Below are 20958 nucleotides of genomic sequence, written 5' to 3'. Positions count from 1 at the left end.
TCCCGCCTGCCACAGCAATCCACACAGTGAAAGGCCACTTGCAGGCTCCTGCTGTGGCAGGCAGTCACCACTGAAACTCTCACTCGGCTTGGGCATTCAATGCAGAGAAACTGTATGTTTTAATGTGACAAGGTCTATTGCATTTGTTGGCTGGCATCTGCAATGTTAATTTAAAAAAAACGTAGGCACATTGTCATCTTGTCATCATCCTCAGATGTGATGTTGGTGTGCAGGGATTTTTGTTGTGTTGCAGGCAGACTATGCCATCACGTAGACTGCTCGAACCTTTGTAATCTGTGTGGAAGTCAAATCCTCCTGGTAAAGGGTCATCTCCCACTTGCAGAGAGAGCATCTGGACATAGCACAGCACAGGAACAGGTCTTTGCCCCACAATATATGTACAGCTGCAACATTACCTCGCCATGCTTGAACACAATCCTCAACTAATGAAGGCCAACACACATTTCACCTTCTTAACCACCCCATCAATTTTGAGGGATCTATGTACGTGGACCCGAGGATCCCTCTGTTCTTCCACACTGCTCAGAATCCCGCCATTAACCTTGTTCTCTATGGTCAGGTTTGATCTTCCAAAGTATATCACTTCTCTCTTTTCTGGATTGAACTGCTTCTGCCAACAAAGGATTGCCATCCATCCATGACATGCAGTAATGTAACTGAATGTTCCAAGTCATCATTAACAAAAGTAACTGGAGCAGAATCACACATGGTGGCTAGTCTATTGGATGAACATTACTCCCTACAGCACCAGCACAGCGTGACTGCAGCATGTGTCACCTACAGAATGCGCTGCAGCAACCCACTACGGCTGCCTCTCAGCACTTTCAAACTCAACGCAACTTTATTTTAATTTAGAGAAACAATGTGGAACAGGCTCAATAACACACTGACTTAACTCTAGTCTAATCACAGGACAATTTACAATGACCAAATAACCTTCTAATCTGTAAGTCTGTGGGAGAAATCCAGAAGGCCCGGAAGAAACCCACATGCACATGGGAAGAATGTTCAAACTTTCTTACAAATGACACCGGAATTGAGCTGTAATAGCATCACACTACCGCAGTGCCCTGGAAATCACAATTATCATAATAGCTGCATAGAAATGCCGTTCCTTCAAATCTCCCCCCCCCCCCCACCCCACAAATCCCATACCATTCTATTTGGGAAATGTATTCCTATTGCGTCATCTTCACTGGGTCTGAGTGCCTGAGCTCCTTGCTTATCAGCTCCTTTAGTAGGACGAGCATTTGAAGGCAGTTCATTGTCCCCTACCTTCTGGGTACATATGGATGGGCAGCAAGCACTGGACAGGCCAGTTGAGGATAGGATGATGATCTTGCTAGTTATGGCAACATTTTATTAAAAAGATGGCATCAAACATCAAGTTTGTTGGACTGAAATCTTTATTTAATTGTTCTAGATAATGGGATAACTGAAATCTAAAGATTTGGGGTCTTTTGGTTGTTTTCATATTTTTTATATAGAAGTGCTAGATATCAAGGTTGAGTTTGGATGCTTCAGGAATTTGGAACCAGTTTCACGTTGGTCTTGGAAATTTATTTTAATTAGATTCTGATCTGTATGTAAAGCTGGCATTGATTACACCTTTGGTCTTTTGTCACAGTCACATCCAACTTGCCATTCTTGACTTTACAAGACTTGTTTTTGTTATGCCCAGTGCTGTGCAACATGCAGTGTGACTGACCGTTGGTTCACTCTCTGCTTGACCCACAGGCTGTACAGGAACACCTACAAATGGATAGTATCACAGCAAGTTTCTTCACCCTGTTTGAAGTAGTGGATCACTTCTTCGGTAAGGTGGCAAGTTTAATTCTTTAAATGTTTGGTGCCAGAAGGAACAGTGCAATTTATCTGAAGTTGGAAAATTCGATGTTCATTCGCACTGGTGGCAAAGTGACAGATGAGAGATGAAGATGTTGTTCCTCCAGTTATATTGGACTTCACTGCTTATATCAGATTCAAATTCAGTTTATTGTCATTTATAAACCACAAATACAATGCAGTTAAAAAATGAGACACTGTTCCTCCAGAATGATATCACGAAAAAGCACAAAACAGTCCACACAAGAAAAACCACATAACGTTTTGTAATCCCCAGTCCAGAGTCCGGAGAGGCTGCTGTGTATCGATACCGCGCTACCGTCTTAGCACGTTCCCCGGAAAGGAACTACAAACCCATCAGACAAACCTAAAGCTACAACACATACACAAAACCACATAGTTACATATAGTTATAGTTAACATATAGTTTCAACAATGCAGACAATACCATAATTGATAAAAGACTAACTGACAAAGACCACATAATTATAACACATAGTTTCAACAGTGCAAAGCAATACTGTAATCTGATAGAGAGCAGTCCATGCACAGTTTAAAAGAAAGTCTCAGTCCCGACAGCCCATCTTCTCACGCAGACGGTAGAAGGAAGAAAAACTCTTCCTGCCATGAACCTCCAGCGCCGCAGCTTGCCGATACAGTACTTTGGGAGCTCTGACCACAGCCAACTCTGAGTCCGTCCGAAAACTTATATGTTTTCTCAGTGATTCTAATTTGCCTCCTTTCACTTTGTGATGGTTTATAAAGTGCTGGTTGTGATGTTACTACTCATGGTTTGTGAGACAGGTCAGCCTTTTCCTGCTCCTGTTGTTTATGTTGTTTGTATCCATCGTGAAGTCAAACAGCAGGTACCTTCGCCCTCACCTATCAACTTCCAGCTTGTACTCCTCCCCTTACCATATTCTGGCTTCTGTGCCTTTCCTTTCCAGTCCTGATGAAGGATCTCATCCCAAATGTCAACTGTTTATTCCTCTCCGTACTGCCTCACTTGCTGAGTTCTTCCAGCATTGTGTGTGTGTTTCTCAAATTTACAGCATCAGCAGAATCTCTTCTGTTTAAGATGTAGAGTTTTAAGAAGGATGTGGGTGATATCTCCCTCCAGTTAACAATATGCTTATTTATCTTCCATAGTGTCGCTTGAATGTTAATTGACATTAGAAACTTTTACTCTTCACTGAAAGGTTTTCCTTAACGAGCATTGGGCCTGATTTACAAATTACATTCCCCTTTATTACAATATTGCTGTAATCTCACTCATTTCAAAGTAAATTTATTATCAAAGTACATATATGTCACCATGTACAACCCTGTGATTGATTTTCTTACAGGCATACTCAGTAACTCCAAGAACCATAATTCAGCCATGAAAGACTGCACCTGACAGGGTGGACAAGCAGTCAATATGCAAAGGACAATATAAACTGTACAAATACAAATAAGTAAATAAACAATAATTATTGAGAACCTGAGGTGAAGAATCCTTGAAACTGAGTCCACAGGTTCTCTAGATGTAAATCATTTAGATTTTGCAATCATGAGCCAAGGATGCCAGTGTTAGGACAACCGACCAAATCTTAATAATGAGGAGGAGGCAGAAGTAAAGATGAGTTTAATAAACTAATCCCAGTGTCTAGCGATTAGGGAGTTGAAGGCTGAGTGAAATTGGAGATGTATTAGAGTTCTCAGATGGCTTTCAGCTGGAGAATGTGACGGAGCCAAGTGATACAGATTTAAATTGAAGTGCAAAGGGTCACATTCAGTCAACTATAACACTTGTTCCCATTGTTGTATCGTCTCTGACTCAGCAGAGCTATTCTTTAGCTGGAGATGTTTTCCAGCCTTCCTCTGATTCAGAAAGGCATTGATGATACGAAGCATCATTTGCATTTTAATGCATACTTCCTGCATTTGCAGAGAGGAAGCTGGTTCCCAATGAGTTTCCACATAAACTGTACGTACAGAACTACACGTCGGCAGCAGCCGGGACCTGTCTGGTTATCAGGAAGTGGCTCTTCACCATGGCCCAGGAAGAAGTTCTGAATGACAATGATCTCGCCGTAACCTACTTCTTCCATCAGGTACATGTGCACTCTCTGTACACCAGGTCTAGTCTGCTTGTTTAATTTGGTAACAATTGCTAGCAGCTCAGTGCATGACAGTTGAAGTTATTTGGTGGTGCTCCATTTCTGTAATTCTGGGGCAGAGTCTGTGCAAAATAGGCGGTTTGCTTACCCAGAGCTTTGCAAGGAGTGTGGTATAGAAGACTGGTTTCCATTCTTTTTGAGAAGCACCTCGCACGTTATCTGTTTCTTTTGTTCCTTCGTCCTCCAGAACTCAGCTTAGACCATGGGTCTGATCAGCCAGAACCTGTGATCAATGCCTCCATGTTAAAGGTCTGGTGTGTGCTTGGTTTGAACAGGATCAAGACTTGCCTCAGTGTTCTTTGCTTTACCTTGCCCATTACAGCTGCAGTCTGTTAACTGGGGTGCACAGGCTCAGTGATTCAATTTGTCACTGCAAATCAGCATTAGCAAAGGCTATACTGAAAACACACAGGTCAGTCAGCAGTAAGTGAGAAAACAGAGAGATGAATGCTTCACATCAAAGCCCTGCAGAACAAGCCTTGTCAGGATGACCTTTGTCAAGGGACATGGCAATTAATCATGGTATCCAAAGCGTTCAGCCCAGACAAGTTGATTTTGCTTTTTATCAAGTTTGTCGTTAAAAAAAAAGCAATTCCTTTACAGTATAAAGGGCTGAATGAAGTGGTTTCATGACATTGATCATCTTGGCAAAAAATGTAGGGTGTACACTCCAATAGCTGGAAGGCTCATAGATAATGTATAACTGAGCTGTGGACGTAATGCACCAGCTCGCTGAAGTTTGTTTCTGGAAAGTGGGTTGCCGAGGGATCACCTGACTGTGTTTTTGTAATTGCAGGCAGTGGAGGATGTGAAGAAAGGCCGAATTCGAGTTGGTGATAAATCGTATCAGCTTCAGAAACTGTCCGAACAGCACAAGAAAGTCATGGTAGGGCTTTCCGATACAGGGTGGGGAGTTTTATCAGAACAAACAGCTGATGGTTGTCACATGCTCTGCAAGAGCACAATGCTGCTGATCTTTAACCTCCCCACCCAGAATCTGAGAATGTAATTTGGTTTTCAAAGGTGGAAACTGGGTCATTTACTGCAATATCCTACCACAGCAATGCTTCTCACCAGTTACAAAAGAGGGGAAGGATTTATGGGAAGTACTGGAATTGGTTCATGGTTATCACGTGTACCAAGATACAGTGGAAAGATTTTGTTTGTATGCCATCCAGAGCGATCATTTTGTACATCAAAGCAAACCACAGTGCGGAATATAGCAGTATAGTTGTGGAGAAAGTGCAGTGCAGGTAGACGATAAAATGCAAGGGCCATGACTTAGTAGGTTAGGAGATCAAGAGTGTGAGGGGGCCATTCAAGAATCTGATAACAGCAGGATGAAAGCTGTCCTTGGGCTTTTGTATCCTCTCCCTGACCAGAGAGAGAAGAAGGAGGAATTGAAGGGCTCCCACCATGACAACACTCCCGAGCAGGCTGACAGGGAAAGGAATGTAGGCAGTGGTGTACTTGGGGCATGATAACTGAAGGGACCCCATTTCACTATTCCAAACTGACTAGGGAATAGTCAGGCCTGCAAAGACATGCACAGCAAGATCCCAGGCCCACTCTGAGTTAAAGGACTGTGTCTCCTGATTGCTAGGGGGGTGGGGGGGGTGAAGCTGCCAGATAATGTAGAGTCAACAGGCCTGAGACAGAGTAGAACAGTGTTCCAGAGGGCGAGAGCTGGGAGGAAGGTCCTGCTGCAGCACTGTGTGACGAGCTGTAGATTTAGTTCCTGGGCAGGGAGCGAGTGGATGTGGAGAAGTTAGCTGAAGTATGGTCTGATGCTCAGTCTTTTCATTATTGCAGTATTTGAACATGGTTCGGACCTGTGAAGGTTACAGCCAGATAGTCTTCCCCCATTGTCGCTGTGACTCTCGAAGGAAGGGGCACGTCATGGCAGCCATTAGCATTCAGCACTTTAAACTGCATGCTTGCACTGAGGATGGACAGCTGGAGGTAGGTGAGATCGGGCGGCCTGGTACATCAGCTCCTTTCTGCAATGATGTAGTGTGAAATCTCCATGGTGTTTGCTGTCTCCACTCCTGGCATCATTCCTCTCTCCCTGCAGCTCCCACCTCCACACCCTCCCACCACCGCTGTCCTTTCAAAGTTCTTTGCAAAAGTTACTGCAGCACAGCAATATAGCGGTTAGCATAGCGCTGTTACAGCGCCAGTGACCCGGGGTCAATTCCACCGCTGTCTGTAAGGAGTTGGTGCGTTCTCCCTGTGACCACATGGGTTTCCTGCCGCGTTTCAAACACATACCAGTTAGTAAGTTAATCAGTCACATGGGTGGCACGGGCTCATTGGGCCAATAGGGCTGTTGCTGTGCTTTATCTCTAAATAACTAATAAACAAACAAACAAGTTCCACTGCTCTGTCAAGCAATGCCTTCAAATCTTCGTCAACCAGAATGTGAATCCTGACTCGACCACTGTAAAACTAGTGTGGAGTGGACTATTTTGGAATCCAACTTGTGCATGAGTTCCTCTTTCTAGGTCATAGCCATTTTGTTGCTCTCTGTATGACTTTGCAAAAAGCTCCTTAATTCCATTAAGTAGTGGTGAGTGGATTTTGCTTCATCAGATTTGGCACACAGTTCCATATTTTACCTACCTTTGGCACAGTTTATTCCCAGCACTCATTTCTGCATTTCCTTGTTATTTTAGAAACATAGAAAACCTACAGCACAATACAGGCACTTCGGCCCACAAAGGCTTGCTGAACGTGTTCTTACCTGAGAAATTACCTAGAGTTACCCATAGCCATCTATTTTTCTCTTAAACGACCCTTAAAAAAAGAGTCTCTTAAAAGACCATCATATCTGTCTCCACCACCGTCACTGGCAGCTCATTCCATGCACTCACCACTCTCTGTGTAAAAAGAAGAATAACTTACCCCTGAAGTCTCCTCTGTACCTACTTCTAAACACCTTCAACCTGTACCCTCTTGTCCTAGCCATTTCTGCCCTAGGAAAAAGCCTCTGACTGTACACCTCTATCAGGTCACCTCTCATCCTCTGTTGCTCCAAGGAGAAAAGGACGTGTTCACTCAACCTGTTCTCATAAGGCATGCTCCCCAATCCAGGCAACATCCTTGTAAATCTCCTCTGCACCCTTTCTATGGTTTCCAGATCCTTCCTGTAGTGAGGCGACCAGAACTGAAGATTTTTGTAATCTTTTTTGCATTTTTATTAACATCATTGACTTTATCAGAACCCCCTATCACCAGTGATTGTATTGTCAATGATTTCCTTCCCCCCTCAAGTCTTCTGCTCTCTGGAGGTAGAATAGACTAATGCAACCAGAATTGGTCAACATTGTTGGAGTTGTACAAGAAGGTTGCAGGCATTACCAAGCCACATCAGGGATGGGTTCTCACTGGGGTTTTCTTGCACCATGAAAACACTGACACATTGTATTTTAAAAGAACCAGGTGATTGTATTTGACTGGGCCGAGATGCACCAGTGGGACACAGATGAAGAGGGAATGGCGTTCTGCTTTGAGTACATCCGCGGGGAAAAGAAACCACGCTGGGTGAAGATTTTCACTCCATATGTGAGTAACCAGTATGGCGTTTGCTTCTCTGCCTGCCTCAGTGCTTCCTGCAAAAGGGGAAAGCAGCAGTTATTTTCTCCCATCCCTGCAGTGTTGAGGCGGGCACTTTGTTGTCGTGCTGAGGGGCTGCTGCACTGTCAGCAGCTCGGCCCTTTGCACGTGATGCTCAGTCTTCTGGTGCGCAGGATAAGTGTCAGGCAGGGGGAGCTGAGTTCTTGCTCAGTTCTTCAGGTATTCATTTTGTTGTGAATTATGTTTGGACATCAGGATAGTAAATGGTGCTATAGAAATGCAAATATCCCTTCTGTTGTACAAGTTTGTGTTGTTTACATTGGCTGCCACTTTTCCTTCATTAAAATCGTTGCTGTGGTTGTAAAGTATTTGGAGAGGTGCTGAGGGCCTGAAAGCCTTGTTGAGAAAGACTGGGCAGGGTTAGGCCATTACATCTACCACACATTTGAAAGATATTTAAATAGTCTCCCTTCCTTGCTCTTTACCCAAGTCCCGAAAATTTCTCCTGCTCAGCTATATCCAGCTTCTCTTGAAATTTGGAGACACGAGGTGCTGGAATTTAGTGTGAAAAACATTGGAGGAGCTCAGTGAATCATGTAGCATCTGAGGAAGGAAGTGGGCAGTGGATGCTTCTGATCAGACAGAGGAAAGACTCAACTTGAAACATCGCCTGTCCATTTCCCTCCCAGACCCACTGAGGTCCTGCAGTACATTTTTATTTGTTTTTCTTGAAACTGTAAGGCGGTGCTGCCTGTTCTGCCAGGAGAGCAGTAACGTGGGATACTCATGTCCAGCACAGGTACTGGACTGTAGTGGAGCCTCTGCACTGAGGGATCAGTGTGCACCACAGACAGCTGGGCTGGGCCGTAGTTAGATGTCCTGCTCTTCCACCCCACTCTGACCCTGAGAGTGGCACTGATTTTTATTCACATTTCCTGGAGTTCCCCCTGAAGTTTGTGCACAGTGACTTTGTATTTCTTCTTGTTTTCCAGTTTAACTACATGCACGAGTGTTTCGAACGGGTTTTGTGTGAGCTGAGGTGGAGGAAAGAGGTAAGAGAGAGAGTGAGGACAATCCTGGACTGTTGTTACCCTACATCCCAGATCCCTGTCTGTAAAATTCAGTCTTATGGAAGGCAACTTGTACAGCGGCTGTCAAATAGAGCTGCCGCACCCCCTCCCCCACCCCGTGTTCAGTCAGGTGAAGACGAGCTGTATTGTGTTTGACTGCAGACTGCTGCAACTTTCATGAACTCAGGGTCTTGGACTGTAATTTAGTGTGACTGTATTTTACTGATATCTTATATGCGTTGGTACTGTGTTTTGCACCTTCCTTGACCCTGGAGTAACGCTATTCGTGTATGAGTGAATGGCAATTAAACTTGAACTAATTGCTTCCAACATTGTGTCCAGTCACCAGCCCTCGGGGGTTTGGTGTTGAGTTTATTGTCACGTGCACAAGTACATGGTGTGTACAGGTGGAATGGAAAGCCTGCCTGTAGCAACATCTCAGGATGAGCATGTAGATGGAGTCCAGAGATGAGAATTGTTTGTTCGATTGCATGTCTGGTATCTCTTCAGATCAAACTCTCCCTGGTTTTCGGGTTATAGATGAGGCAGTGTACCCTAACCTCCTGCGCCCTCCCCCACGCTTATTCCAGTTGTACCAAAGTATTTGTTTGGAACTGTAAACGGTACCAGATCCCATACGTATTTACCACATGCTATCCAGAAGATGCAAAGTGAGATAGACATTTACTAATTAATGCTGCTCTTCCCCTCCCTATCTCGCATTTCCCCCTCTCCTTCTTCCTGGGGTCATTCCAAATATGCTTCATGGGAAATGTGGACACAACCTCAGAATAGAAGGATGTCCCTTTAGGATGGAGTTGAAGAGGAATTTCTTTAGGCAGAGGGTGGAATACCTGCACACAGATGGCTGTGGAAGCCAAGTATATTTAAAGTGGAGGTTGATAGGTTCTCCATGTGTAAGAGCAACAAAGGTTACAGGGAGAAGTTAGGAGGGTTGAGAGGGATAATAAATCTGCCATGATTGAATGTGAAGCACACTCATTCCACTTCTATATCTTACTTCTATATCTATATTTTCCACTTCTATATCTATGGTCTCTCCCACAGATGGAAGAAGCTGGCCATGATGAAAATAACAGGAACAGCTCCAGTGGCATGGTAAGAAATGGGGGAAGGAGGAACAGAAATGTTTTGATGTTGCTGGTGAGGTTGTAATGAGGCTGTGATTCAGAGTGTCCATTTACAGGTTTGACCTCAGTAAAGCTGAGGCTTCTTCAGGAGTGAGCATTGCTGGTGCATTAGTCTAGATCCAAATGATTACATTAAGGTCAGTGTTATCAGCAGAATGCTCCCAATGGGGTGCTCATAGACTCTTTGCCAAAAGTTTTCTTCTTCTATTATCTGATTTTTGAAATCCGTTTTGGTCTTTTGAAGCCACTGATTAGGTTTTCAGCAAGGAAGACCTGATCCAGACTTTGGAATTGTTGAAGGGAGTTGATAGGGTTTGGGGGGAGAAATCAGTTCCATTACTGGGTGAACAGAAGGAATAACACAGCCTTACTATTGGAACTGGACCCCTGAGGAATAAGGATGATAGACGTCTGGAACACCACTGGAATTTTCATAACTGATCAGTACTGGGATTATTTGGGTAAAGTATTCGGGGGATTTGGCAAATAAAGGATTTAGGCTAAAAAAAAATCAAACTCTCACTCCTCTTAAAAAAGCTGCAGTAGAGTTGGGTGGCTGAAAGCTATTTTCTGCTCCTAGCATTTCTGTGAAACATTTCTCACTGACACTGACTTGCTCCTCCTGCACCTCCTCCTCCCCTTTCCCCTTTCCCAGTAATCTGCTGTGTACATTTTGATTCCATGGTTCTAAAGCAAGGAGTACTTTGAAGCATTAGGACTTTATAAGTGTGCTGAGAGTCCAGGGATTGAAACTTCCAGCTGGTTTGTGTGCCCGAGGGCTAAGAGCTCACAGGCCTGTCTGCTTGCAGTCCCAGCTTTATTTTGCATCCTCACTTTCATCCGTTGAGCAAAGCTGAAACAGATTTGAAAGGGCAAGTTTGGAGGTCCACATCACACAGCCCTGTTCCATCCCTGTGAAATGCTCAAATGCTAAATTGTGCACAGTGTGTGAAATCCCCCTCCTTTCTAACCTGTACTTCAGACAACTGAAATTTTATCTGCTAGTCTCACATTTGAACAACTGTTCACTTTCTGATTCTCATGTAAATGGCATTAGGAGTTGCACATATCCCACTGGGGCTTCAGCTCCACATGGGGATAGTGCATCCAGCTCCTTACTTTCCATTGGTTCAGTTGGTGAGCACTGATTCAGATTAGTTGCCTGTCCAGTGTGGCTCCTGTCCCAGCACTCTGGTCAATGCTCCATGCCCCATGTCATCAGTGGAATGTCCTTGTGGGAGTTTTCTCTCACCTTGGGGTCATGAACCCATAAAAAATACCTTGCAATTCTTTTGCACTATTTATTTATGGTAACGGTATTTTTTATGTTCTCCACTGAACTATGCCTCAAAGCAACAAATTTCACTACAAATGTCAGTGATGATAAATTAGGTTCTGATTTTGACTTGTCTCAATTCAGCCCGAGTTTCTAATCCTCTGTGACACAAGTACAGTAGTTATTACTGGCTCTGTAAGAAGGCCCTTCCTAAATGCTCTTGAAAGAATTGGCTCCAACTTTCTGGTAGTATCCTGATCATGCCATTCTGAGATCAGCCATGATCTCAGAATGGCGGTGCAGACTCGAGGGGCCGAATGGTCTACTTCTGCACCTATTGTCTATTGTCTATCCTATTGTCCAGGATACAGACCAGCAGAAATAATTCATCCCTACCTCATCTGTCCCTTATAACATTCTAAACACCAATCACATCAGCCTTTAACCTAACACTTTTCAGGTACTGTGACACTGCTTCATATAAAAAGTTTGCCCCAGGATTTGGAAGCATTTGTCATTATTTTTAATAGGGCAAGTTATTATTGAACAGAAATAACAAACAGATTCAAACTTATTCACAGATTCTTCAGGCTATGTCCATTCAGGGCTGCATTTTCACTCTTCAAATGTTCGTAAAAGCTCAGAGCCTAACTCATCCCATCTTCCCCACTATTCTGGACACATTAAATTTACCTTATTATTAATTTAGGTTTAATCAGCTGTCAATTTCTCACCTCATCAGGACCAAGCCTACCATCATTGTCTTGGATCATCTGTTGTCAGATTAAAACGACGTTGACATTTTGCTCTGGCATCAAATGATTCGGTGGCTGCTGTAATTTATTTAGAAGTCCCTCAGTCTGTGGTATGTTTGGGATGTTCATAGGTATAAAGATCTCTAGAAGGGTTGGTGGTTAACTGTCTCTTTCAGTTATTCCTAGTTGGTACATGAAGGGTAAATCTGGATGTAGTTGATGAGAGGGTAGGGGATTAAAATGGGATTGGTGTAAATGTGTGGTTGATGGTTGGCCTGTACTTAATGGGCCAAAGGGCCTGTTTGCATGTCTATGTCTATGATTATGTAAAACTATCATTGCAAGTGCAGTAGTTCTACTGATGAAGGTGCTCTCCCTCTCTCTGCCTTTGGGTTTGACTAGTGGATGAGGGAGGGGTAGGTGGTGTTGAGTGGTTTGGGTAGAGGATAAGGGAGTAGACAGTATTGAGTGGTTTGGATATATTTATTAGAATCCTCCGGTGTTCAAGCCTTGGTTTGGGTAGGGGATGAGGGAGGGGTAGGTGGTGTTGATTGGTTCGGGTAGAGGACGAGGGAGTAGATAGTATTGTGTGGTTTGGGGATGTTTATCAGGATCCTCCAGTGTTCAAGCCTTGGTTTGGGTAGGGGATGAGGGAGGGGTAGGTGGTGTTGATTGGTTCGGGTAGAGGACGAGGGAGTAGATAGTATTGTGTGGTTTGGGGATGTTTATCAGGATCCTCCAGAGTTCATGCCTGTGAATCCTGTACTGGACACATTTGAGTGGTTTCATTGAAGGCCTCATCAAAGCCTGGTGTGCCCCAAGACTGGGGGTGGGGACTGTAGCTGCAGGAGGGTTACCTTGACCTTGTCTCTAACCTGGACTTTCTGTGCTGTTCATTTCAGAACATCTTTCACGCAGCAGCAGCGAGAGGTAATCGAGGCTTGCTGTCCTGATGGGAGACCTCTTTCTCTGTAGCATCTCAGCACCTTAGCATGAAACCGAAGCAATTGGACCTTGGACATTGGGAGATGGGGAGGCATGCAACAGCCCAAACCTTTCCTCAATGCAGCTGTGACATCAAAACAATCTTCGAGTAGTCCATTCCTCATTTCATCCCATCCTTCACTGTTATAAAGTTGCCACTCATAGCCACATCTGCAAGTGATCAAAGAGTGACGTGTTCATTGACTGCAGGACGCTGCGGTGTAAACTCCCGAACCAGGGAGCAGCTGTAGCATTTGGCCAACAGTGTACCCGATGGCCGTGTTTGCCAGTTCCGATTTGTTAGCCTGGGACCAGTGGGTCAAGGGGCGAACACTAAGTCATCCAGAATCCATCTCCAACCTAATCAAAATGTCAACAGTGTTAGCTACTGGATAATTGCTGAGTATTAGCAGCAGGATCCCTTGATTGTTTAGAGAGCTTCAGTCTCCAAATGACTGGATAAATGCTCGGAGCATGCCTTTATTAACTGGATCCAAGCATCAATTCACGTTGACCATTTCTTAATGCAGGAATATCAGGTTTCAGAGTGGATTTTCCTTTTCAGCACCAGATTTTGGAGTAATCTACAGCCTGTCTCTGGATAATATCCTGCATGCAAGATATACAATGTTGCATTTCAGTAAATTGCAATGGGGGGCAAAATGAGAGGGGTTGGGGGAAGAGGCCTTTTTCCTTAAACTGTACAAAATAGTAAGTTTTTTTTTGTATTGAAAACCAGGAAAGATGTTTTGTATATTGAACTGTTGTGCCCTGCCAAGGGAGTGAACTCTCCCATTCAGAAAAGTGTTTCATTTAGAGTCTTCTGCTGGGAGTAAGTACAGTGGCATCCAGTGACTTGTTGGTAGTGATCACTCCAAGCTGCCATGGAAATGTTGAGACGTGTTATGATAATGAAAAGAATGGACAGAGGGGGAGAAACGTTCAGTAGGAGAACGGATTTGTCTTTAACCCATTTTGCATCCACAAAACTTTTCTTCCCTTTGGGAAGGAATAAGACGGATTGAAACCCATCACTACAAGTTCTTGAACACTTGGCTGGAAAACAGCCTGTATGTTATACAGTAAATGAAAGTACTTCCAGTGCTTTTTGTTGCATATTGTTTCTGAAACAAGCAGTTACTTAACCTCAACATGCTGCTTAACAACACAGCTATTCAGACTCTGTGTGTATAGGTTAGTCAGTCGCCAGTTGTCAGTGGAGAATGTGCAGTTTGTGTTCCTCACCGACAGTAATGTTAGTCTCCCTGAGTTCGCCTCCTTTAGGAAGTTGGGAGCAAGGAACCAGTTGGTGTGACTGCCAGTTCCCTTTCCCTTTTCCTGTATCGGGACATTCACCAGGTTCATCTGGGTTAGAATGTAGAAACTCAGTGGGGAGAAAAAGAGACTGATTCTGTGATATTTTAAGGCTTTCAGTCATCGTGACCTCTTCTACACAGTGTAGTCTTTGTATCATTGAAGGACTGATGGATCAGTTTAAAGTCAAACTTCCTGACAGTCCGAGTGACAGGATTGATGGTGGAAATATTGCATGAGGATCTAACAGTCCTACCTAGTAAGGGAGAGACTGCGTGTTGTGTTTGGTTTTGAGCCAGTAAGGGCCAAAAAATACAAGGCCACACAACTGTTTGCCACAGGTTGACTGTTGGGGGGAAGCAATTGTTTTTGTAAAAAAAAATTCTAGTCTTCTCAAAATTACCATGTAATTTCTTGAAAGCATCAGTGTTAAAGCTGCAATGTAATTATTTATAGATCCATAATTAAAGGTGGCGACTGGTTTATGTAACATGCTGTCACTGTGTCAGTTTACTCGAAACGTGTGTAATGTCTCCACACTGGGTAAGATTGACCTTGTGGACTGTGGCCAACCTGCTGGGATTTCACAAACTTTTCAACTCAAGCCAATCTCCCCGGGTTGTCAAGTCTTAGATTTGTTTGATTAATTTCAAACAGGGTTAAGAAGGCATTTGGGATGTTGGCCTTAATTAGTTGGGGATGAGTTCAAGAACCATGAGGTAATGTTGGTTGGACCACAGTTCAAGTATCGTGCTCAGTTCTGGTCACCTCATTATAGGAAGGATGTGGAAGCTTTAAAGAGGATGCAGAGATTTACCAAGATGCCGCCTGGATTAGAGAGCATGTCTTGTGAAGAAAAGTTGAGTGAGTTAGAGCTTTCTCTTTGTAGTGAAAGAGAATGGGAGGCGACTTAACAGAAGTGCTTAAGATGATAGATTTTCCAAAATGGCAGTAGCTAATACGAGAAGGCATAATTTCAAGATGGTTGGAGGAAAGTACAGTGGGGGGGGGGGGGTGTCAGAGGTAGTTTTTTTAAAACAGAGTGATCAGTATATAGAACATACTGCTGGGGGTGGTGGTAGAGGTAGATACATTAGGGACAATTGAGACTCTCAGATAAGCACATGAACAAAAGAAAAACGAAGCACTGTTTATTTTGATTTTAGAGTAGGTTAAAGGTCAGCAGAACATTGTGGGCCGAAGGGCCTGATCTGTGCTGTGCTATTCTTTCAATCTCAGACACTGAACTTTTAAGGCTTCTCAATAGCATACTCCCTGAATCTCCGTGATATCCCAGTTGGAATCACCGAGGCAACAGAAAAGGTGGGGAAACTCGGAAGGCCAGGTAGTGTTAGTTGCTGCTCTGAGTGACCAGCGAGCACTGTTGGGACCCAAAGGGCAACACCACAGTTGGTTTTGTTACCCACGGGTGAGCAGTCTGAGATGGTGTCAATAGACTTAGGAGCAGAATTCAGCATTTGAGTCTGGTCCGCCAGCCTATCATGTTATTCCTCTCAACCCCATTCTCCTGCCTTCTCTCCAGTAATCTTTGACAACCTCCCTAACCTACCTTAACCTATCTACCTCCATTTTAAATATACCCAATGATTAGGCTTCCAAAGCTGTGTGGTGATGAATTTCATATCTTACACCTCTGTTCTAAAGGGACTCCTTTCTAATGTAGGGTATGTACTCTGGTCCTGGACTCTCCCACTATACACTGTGTGGTCTGATCAATGCCTTATAAAGCCTCAGCATTACATCCTTGCTTTTATATTCTAGAAATGAATGCTAACATTGCATTTTCCTTCCTTACCACTGACTCAACCTGCAAGTTAACCTTTAGGGAATCCTGCACAAGGTCTCCCAAGTCCCTTTGCATCTCTGATTTCTGAGGTTGCTCCCCATTCAGGAAATTGTTGTTTTTATTTCTTCTGCCAAAGTGCATGCCCTTACAGTTCCTGACGTGGTATTCCATCTGCCACTTTTTCGTCTGTTCTCCTAATCTGTCTAAAGTCCATCTGCAGACTCCCTGCTTTCTCAACACTAACTGCCCCCACCCTCTTATCTGTGTGTGATGTTTGAAAACTTGACCACAAAGCCATAATTTCCGTCATCCAAATCATTGACGTGTGAGAAGAAGTGGTCCCAACACAGTCACCGGCGATCAACCAGAAAAGGCACGCACGCTGATCCCAGACTGACCAGACTTGAGTCTTTCTTTCCATAGTCAAGGGACAGGTTACCGAAGTGGCTGGAGTTTTTTATCTACTTCATTTCCAGTTTTATGTTTCCAGTCTTCCTGGGATACAGATCACTTTGAATGAAGACTAGTGATGGGTTTGTATGTCAGTGATACCAGATCCTCGGTGCTCACTGGAAAGGACAGTGCACAAGGGGGAAGCTGCTGTGACTGACTAAAACTGAGCCACACGGAACCTGTAACTGGGAAACAGAAAAATCTTTATTCACACGCCAAACATCTGGGGGTGGGGGGGAGAGACTACAGAAGAACATCAGAAAATCATTCTGGTGACGTGATGCTTTATACTTCAACACAAAGATAACTATAAACTATTAATTATGTTTCAATTGCTATAATCATATACTTAATTTTATTATTTGGAATATAGTCAAATAAATCTACAGAATGACATATTTACAATGGTAACACATACCAGTTAGCAGAACTACTTTTGAACATTCAATACTTCTGTTGTAACAAAAGCCTCAGAGTGCAAACGTGTTATAGTGTTGAAGGGTGGCTCCATGAATATACAACCAACCAGGTTAAATGACAAAACAGACTTCTTCTGAAATGTGCATTAAATGTCAGAGATACTCCGTTAACAGTGAGGTGAATTATGGCATTATGGTCAACCCCAAACAACGTAGGGAATGATAGCAGGAACATTCAGCTATTGCCTTTCCCAGAGTCAGTATGTCCCACACTCACTAGCCACAAAGTGTCAGCTGGAAAGCTACAGATTTATTACCTAAAGACTGGTTTCGATTTTAGTTCCACAACAAATCCTACAGAAGGTAGTGGATACGGCCCAAACAAGAGAAAATCTGGAGATGCTGGAAATCCAAGCAACACACACAAAATGCTGGAGGAACTCAGTAGGCCTGGCAGCCTCAATGGGGCATAAAAGTGCAGTCTTAATTTCGGGCCGAGACCCTTCTGCAAGACTGGAGAAAAACAGCTGAGTAGATTTTAAATGTGGAGGGAGGAGAGAGAGAAACACAAGGTGATAGGTGAAACCAGGAGCGGGAGGGATGAAGTAAAGAGCTGGGAAGTTGATTGGTGGAAGAGATACAGGGCTGGAGGAGTGGGGGGGGGGGGTAGACAATAGGTGCAGAAGTAGACCATTTGGCCCTTCGAGCCTGCACCGCCATTTTGAGATCATGGCTGATCATCTACTATCAATAGCCGGTTCCTGCCTTGTCCCCATATCCCTTGATTCCCCTATGCATAAGATACCTATCTAGCTCCTTCTTGAAAGCATCCAGAGAATTGGCCTCCACTACCTTCCGAGGCAGTGCATTCCAGACCCCCAAAACTCTCTGGGAGAAGAAGTTTTTCCTTAACTCTGTCCTAAATGACCTACCCCTTATTCTCAAACCGTGCCCTCTGGTACTGGACTCTCCCAGCATCTGGAACATATTTCCTGCCTCTATCTTGTCCAATACCCTAATAATCTTATATGTTGCAATCAGATCCCCCCTCAATCTCCTTAATTCCAGCGTGTACAAGCCCAGTCTCTCTAACGTAAGACTGTCCTGACATCCCAGGAATTAACCTTGTGAATCTACGCTGCACTTCCTCTACAGCCAGGATGTCCTTCCTTAACCCTGGAGACCAAAACTGTACACAATACTCCAGGTGTGGTCTCACCAGGGCTCTGTACAAATGCAAGAGGATTTCCTTGCTCTTGTACTCAATTCCCTTTGTAATAAAGGCCAACATTCCATTAGCCTTCTTCACTGCCTGCTGCACTTGCTCATTCACCTTCAGTGACTGATGAACAAGGACTCCTAGATCTCTTTGTATCTCTCCCTTACCTAATTCTACACCGTTCAGATAATAATCTGCCTTACTGTTCTTACTCCCAAAGTGGATAACCTCACACTTATTCACATTAAACATCATCTGCCAAGTATCCGCCCACTCACCCAACCTATCCAAGTCACCCTGAATTCTAACATCCTCATCAGATGTCACACTGCCACCCAGCTTAGTATCATCAGCAAACTTGCTGATGTTATTCTCAATGCCTTCATCTAAATCGTTGACGTAAATCATAAACAGCTGTGGTCCCAATACCGAGCCCTGTGGCACCCCACTAGTCACCACCTGCCATTCCAAGAAACACCCATTCACTGCTACCCTTTGCTTTCTATCCGCCAACCAGTTTTCTATCCATGCCAATGTCTTTCCCCCCCCCCCCCCCCAATGCCATGAGCTTTGATTTTCCCCACCAATCTCCTATGTGGGACCTTATCAAATGCCTTCTGAAAATCGAGGTACACTACATCCACTGGATCTCCCCCATCTAACTTCCTGGTTACATCCTCGAAAAACTCCAATAGATTAATCAAGCAGGATTTGCCCTTGGTAAATCCATGCTGGCTCGGCCCAATCCTATCACTGCTATCTAGATATGCCACTATTTCATCCGTAACAATGGACTCTAGCATCTTCCCCACCACCGATGTCAGGCTGACAGGTTGATAGTTCTCTGTTTTCTCCCTCCCTCCTTTCTTAAAAAGTGGGATAACATTAGCCATTCTCCAATCCTCAGGAACTGATCCTGAATCTAAGGAACATTGAAAAATGATTACCAATGCATCTGCAATTTCCAGGGCCACCTCCTTTAGTACCCTAGGATGCAGACCATTTGGACCAGGGGAATTGTCAGCCTTCAGTCCCATCAGTCTATTCATCACCATTTTCTTCCTGATATCAATGTTTCATTTCCTCTGTTACCCGATGTACTTGGCCTATCCATACATCTGGGAGATTGCTTGTGTCTTCCTTAGTGAAGACAGATCTAAAAGTACTTATTAAATTCTTCTGCCATTTCTCTGTTTCCCATAACAATTTCACCCAGTTCATTCTTCAAAGGCCCAACATTGTTTTAAACTATCTTCTTTCTCTTCACATACCTAAAAAAGCTTTTGCTATCCTCCTCTATATTCCTGGATAGCTTGCATTCGTACCTCATTTTTTCTCCCCGTATTGCCTTTTTAATTAAGTTCTATTGTTCCTTAAAAATTTCCCAATCATCTGTCCTCCCACTCACCTTAGCACTGTCATACATTTAAAAAAAAATGCTATGCAATCTCTGACTTCCTTTGACAACCACTGTGGCCCCTTTCCCTCCTTTGAATCCTTCCTTCTCCAGGGGATGAACTGATTTTGCACCTTGTGTATTATTCCCAAGAATACCTGCCATTGCTGTTCCACTGTCTTTTCTGCTAGGATATCCGTCCAGTTAACTTTGGCCAGCTCCAACCTCATGGCTCCATAGTTTCCCCAGTTCATCTGCAACACTGACACCTCCGAGCTGCCCTTATCCTTCTCAAATTGTAGATAAAAACTTATCATGATCACTACCCCCTAATGGCTCCTTTACTTCAAGATCGCTTATCAAATCCTGTTCATTACATAACACTAAATCCAGAATAGCCTTGTCCCTGGTCGGCTCTCGTACAAGCTGTTCCAAGAATGCATCCCGTAGGCACTCTACAAACTCCCTATCCTGGGGTCCAGCACCAACCTGATTCTCCCAGTTCACCTGCATGTTGAAATCCCCCATAACTACTGCGACATTACCTTTGTCACATGCCAATGTCAACTCCCTATTCAACTTGCACTCAATATCCATGCTACTATTTGGTGGCCTGTAGACAACACCCATTAGGGTCCTTTTGCCCTTACTGTTCCTCAATTCTATCCACACAGACTCCACTTCTCCTGATCCTATGTCCCCCCCTTAGATGATACTAAGGTAGGAGGTGTTGTGGATAATGAGGTGGGTTTTCAAAGCTTGCAGGGAGATTTATGCCGGTTAGAAGAATGGGCTGAACGTTGGCAGATGGAGTTTAATGCTGAGAAGTGTGAGGTTCTACATTGTGGCAGGAATAATCCAAATAGAACATACAGAGTAAATGGTAGGGCATTGAGGAATGCAGTGGAACAGAGAGATCTAGGAATAACAGTGCATAGTTCCCTGAAGGTGGAGTCTCATGTAGATAGGGTGGTGAAGAAGGCTTTTGGAACGCTGGCCTTTATAAATCAAAGCATTGAGTACAGAAGTTGGGATGTAATGTTGAAATTGTACAAGGCATTGGTAAGGCCAGATTTAGAATATTGTGTACAGTTCTGGTCACCGAATTATAGGAAAGATATCAATAAATTAGAGAGAGTGCAGAGACGATTTACTAGGATGTTACCTGGGTTTCAGCACTTAAGTTACAGAAAAAGGTTGAACCAGTTCTAGGTCTCTATTCATTGGAGCGTAAAAGGTTGAGGGGGGATTTGATTGAGGTATTTAAAATTTTGAGAGGGATAGGTAGAGTTGACATGAATAGGCTGTTTCCATTGAGAGTAGGGGAGATTCAAACGAGAGGACATGATTTGAGAGTTAGGGGGCAAAAGTTTAAGGGAAACACGAGGGGGTATTTCTTTACTCAGAGAGTGATAGCTGTGTGGAATGAGCTTCCTGTAGAAGTAGTAGAGGCCAGTTCAGTTGTGTCATTTAAGGTAAAATTGGATAGGTATATGGACAGGAAAGGAGT

The 20958-nt window shown here is 43.8% G+C and overlaps 1 protein-coding gene across 1 annotated transcript in view; it reads left to right on the top strand.

Moving 5' to 3' along the window:
• LOC132378832 (sorting nexin-27-like) overlaps positions 1–14644 on the top strand; it is a 157365-nt gene extending 142721 nt beyond the window's left edge. Inside the window, exons 6-13 of the mRNA XM_059946077.1 lie at positions 1759–1837; positions 3799–3962; positions 4825–4914; positions 5841–5990; positions 7464–7592; positions 8597–8656; positions 9743–9793; positions 12759–14644. Of these exons, the coding sequence (XP_059802060.1) occupies positions 1759–1837; positions 3799–3962; positions 4825–4914; positions 5841–5990; positions 7464–7592; positions 8597–8656; positions 9743–9793; positions 12759–12809 (774 nt within the window). The 3' untranslated portion in view covers positions 12810–14644. The remainder of the gene's footprint in view (positions 1–1758; positions 1838–3798; positions 3963–4824; positions 4915–5840; positions 5991–7463; positions 7593–8596; positions 8657–9742; positions 9794–12758) is intronic.
• The last annotated feature ends 6314 nt before the right edge of the window (positions 14645–20958 follow it).

Source organism: Hypanus sabinus, chromosome 21 (assembly GCF_030144855.1).
Source record: "Hypanus sabinus isolate sHypSab1 chromosome 21, sHypSab1.hap1, whole genome shotgun sequence".
NCBI lineage: Eukaryota > Metazoa > Chordata > Chondrichthyes > Myliobatiformes > Dasyatidae > Hypanus > Hypanus sabinus.
This window is presented reverse-complemented; position numbering and strand designations above follow the sequence as displayed.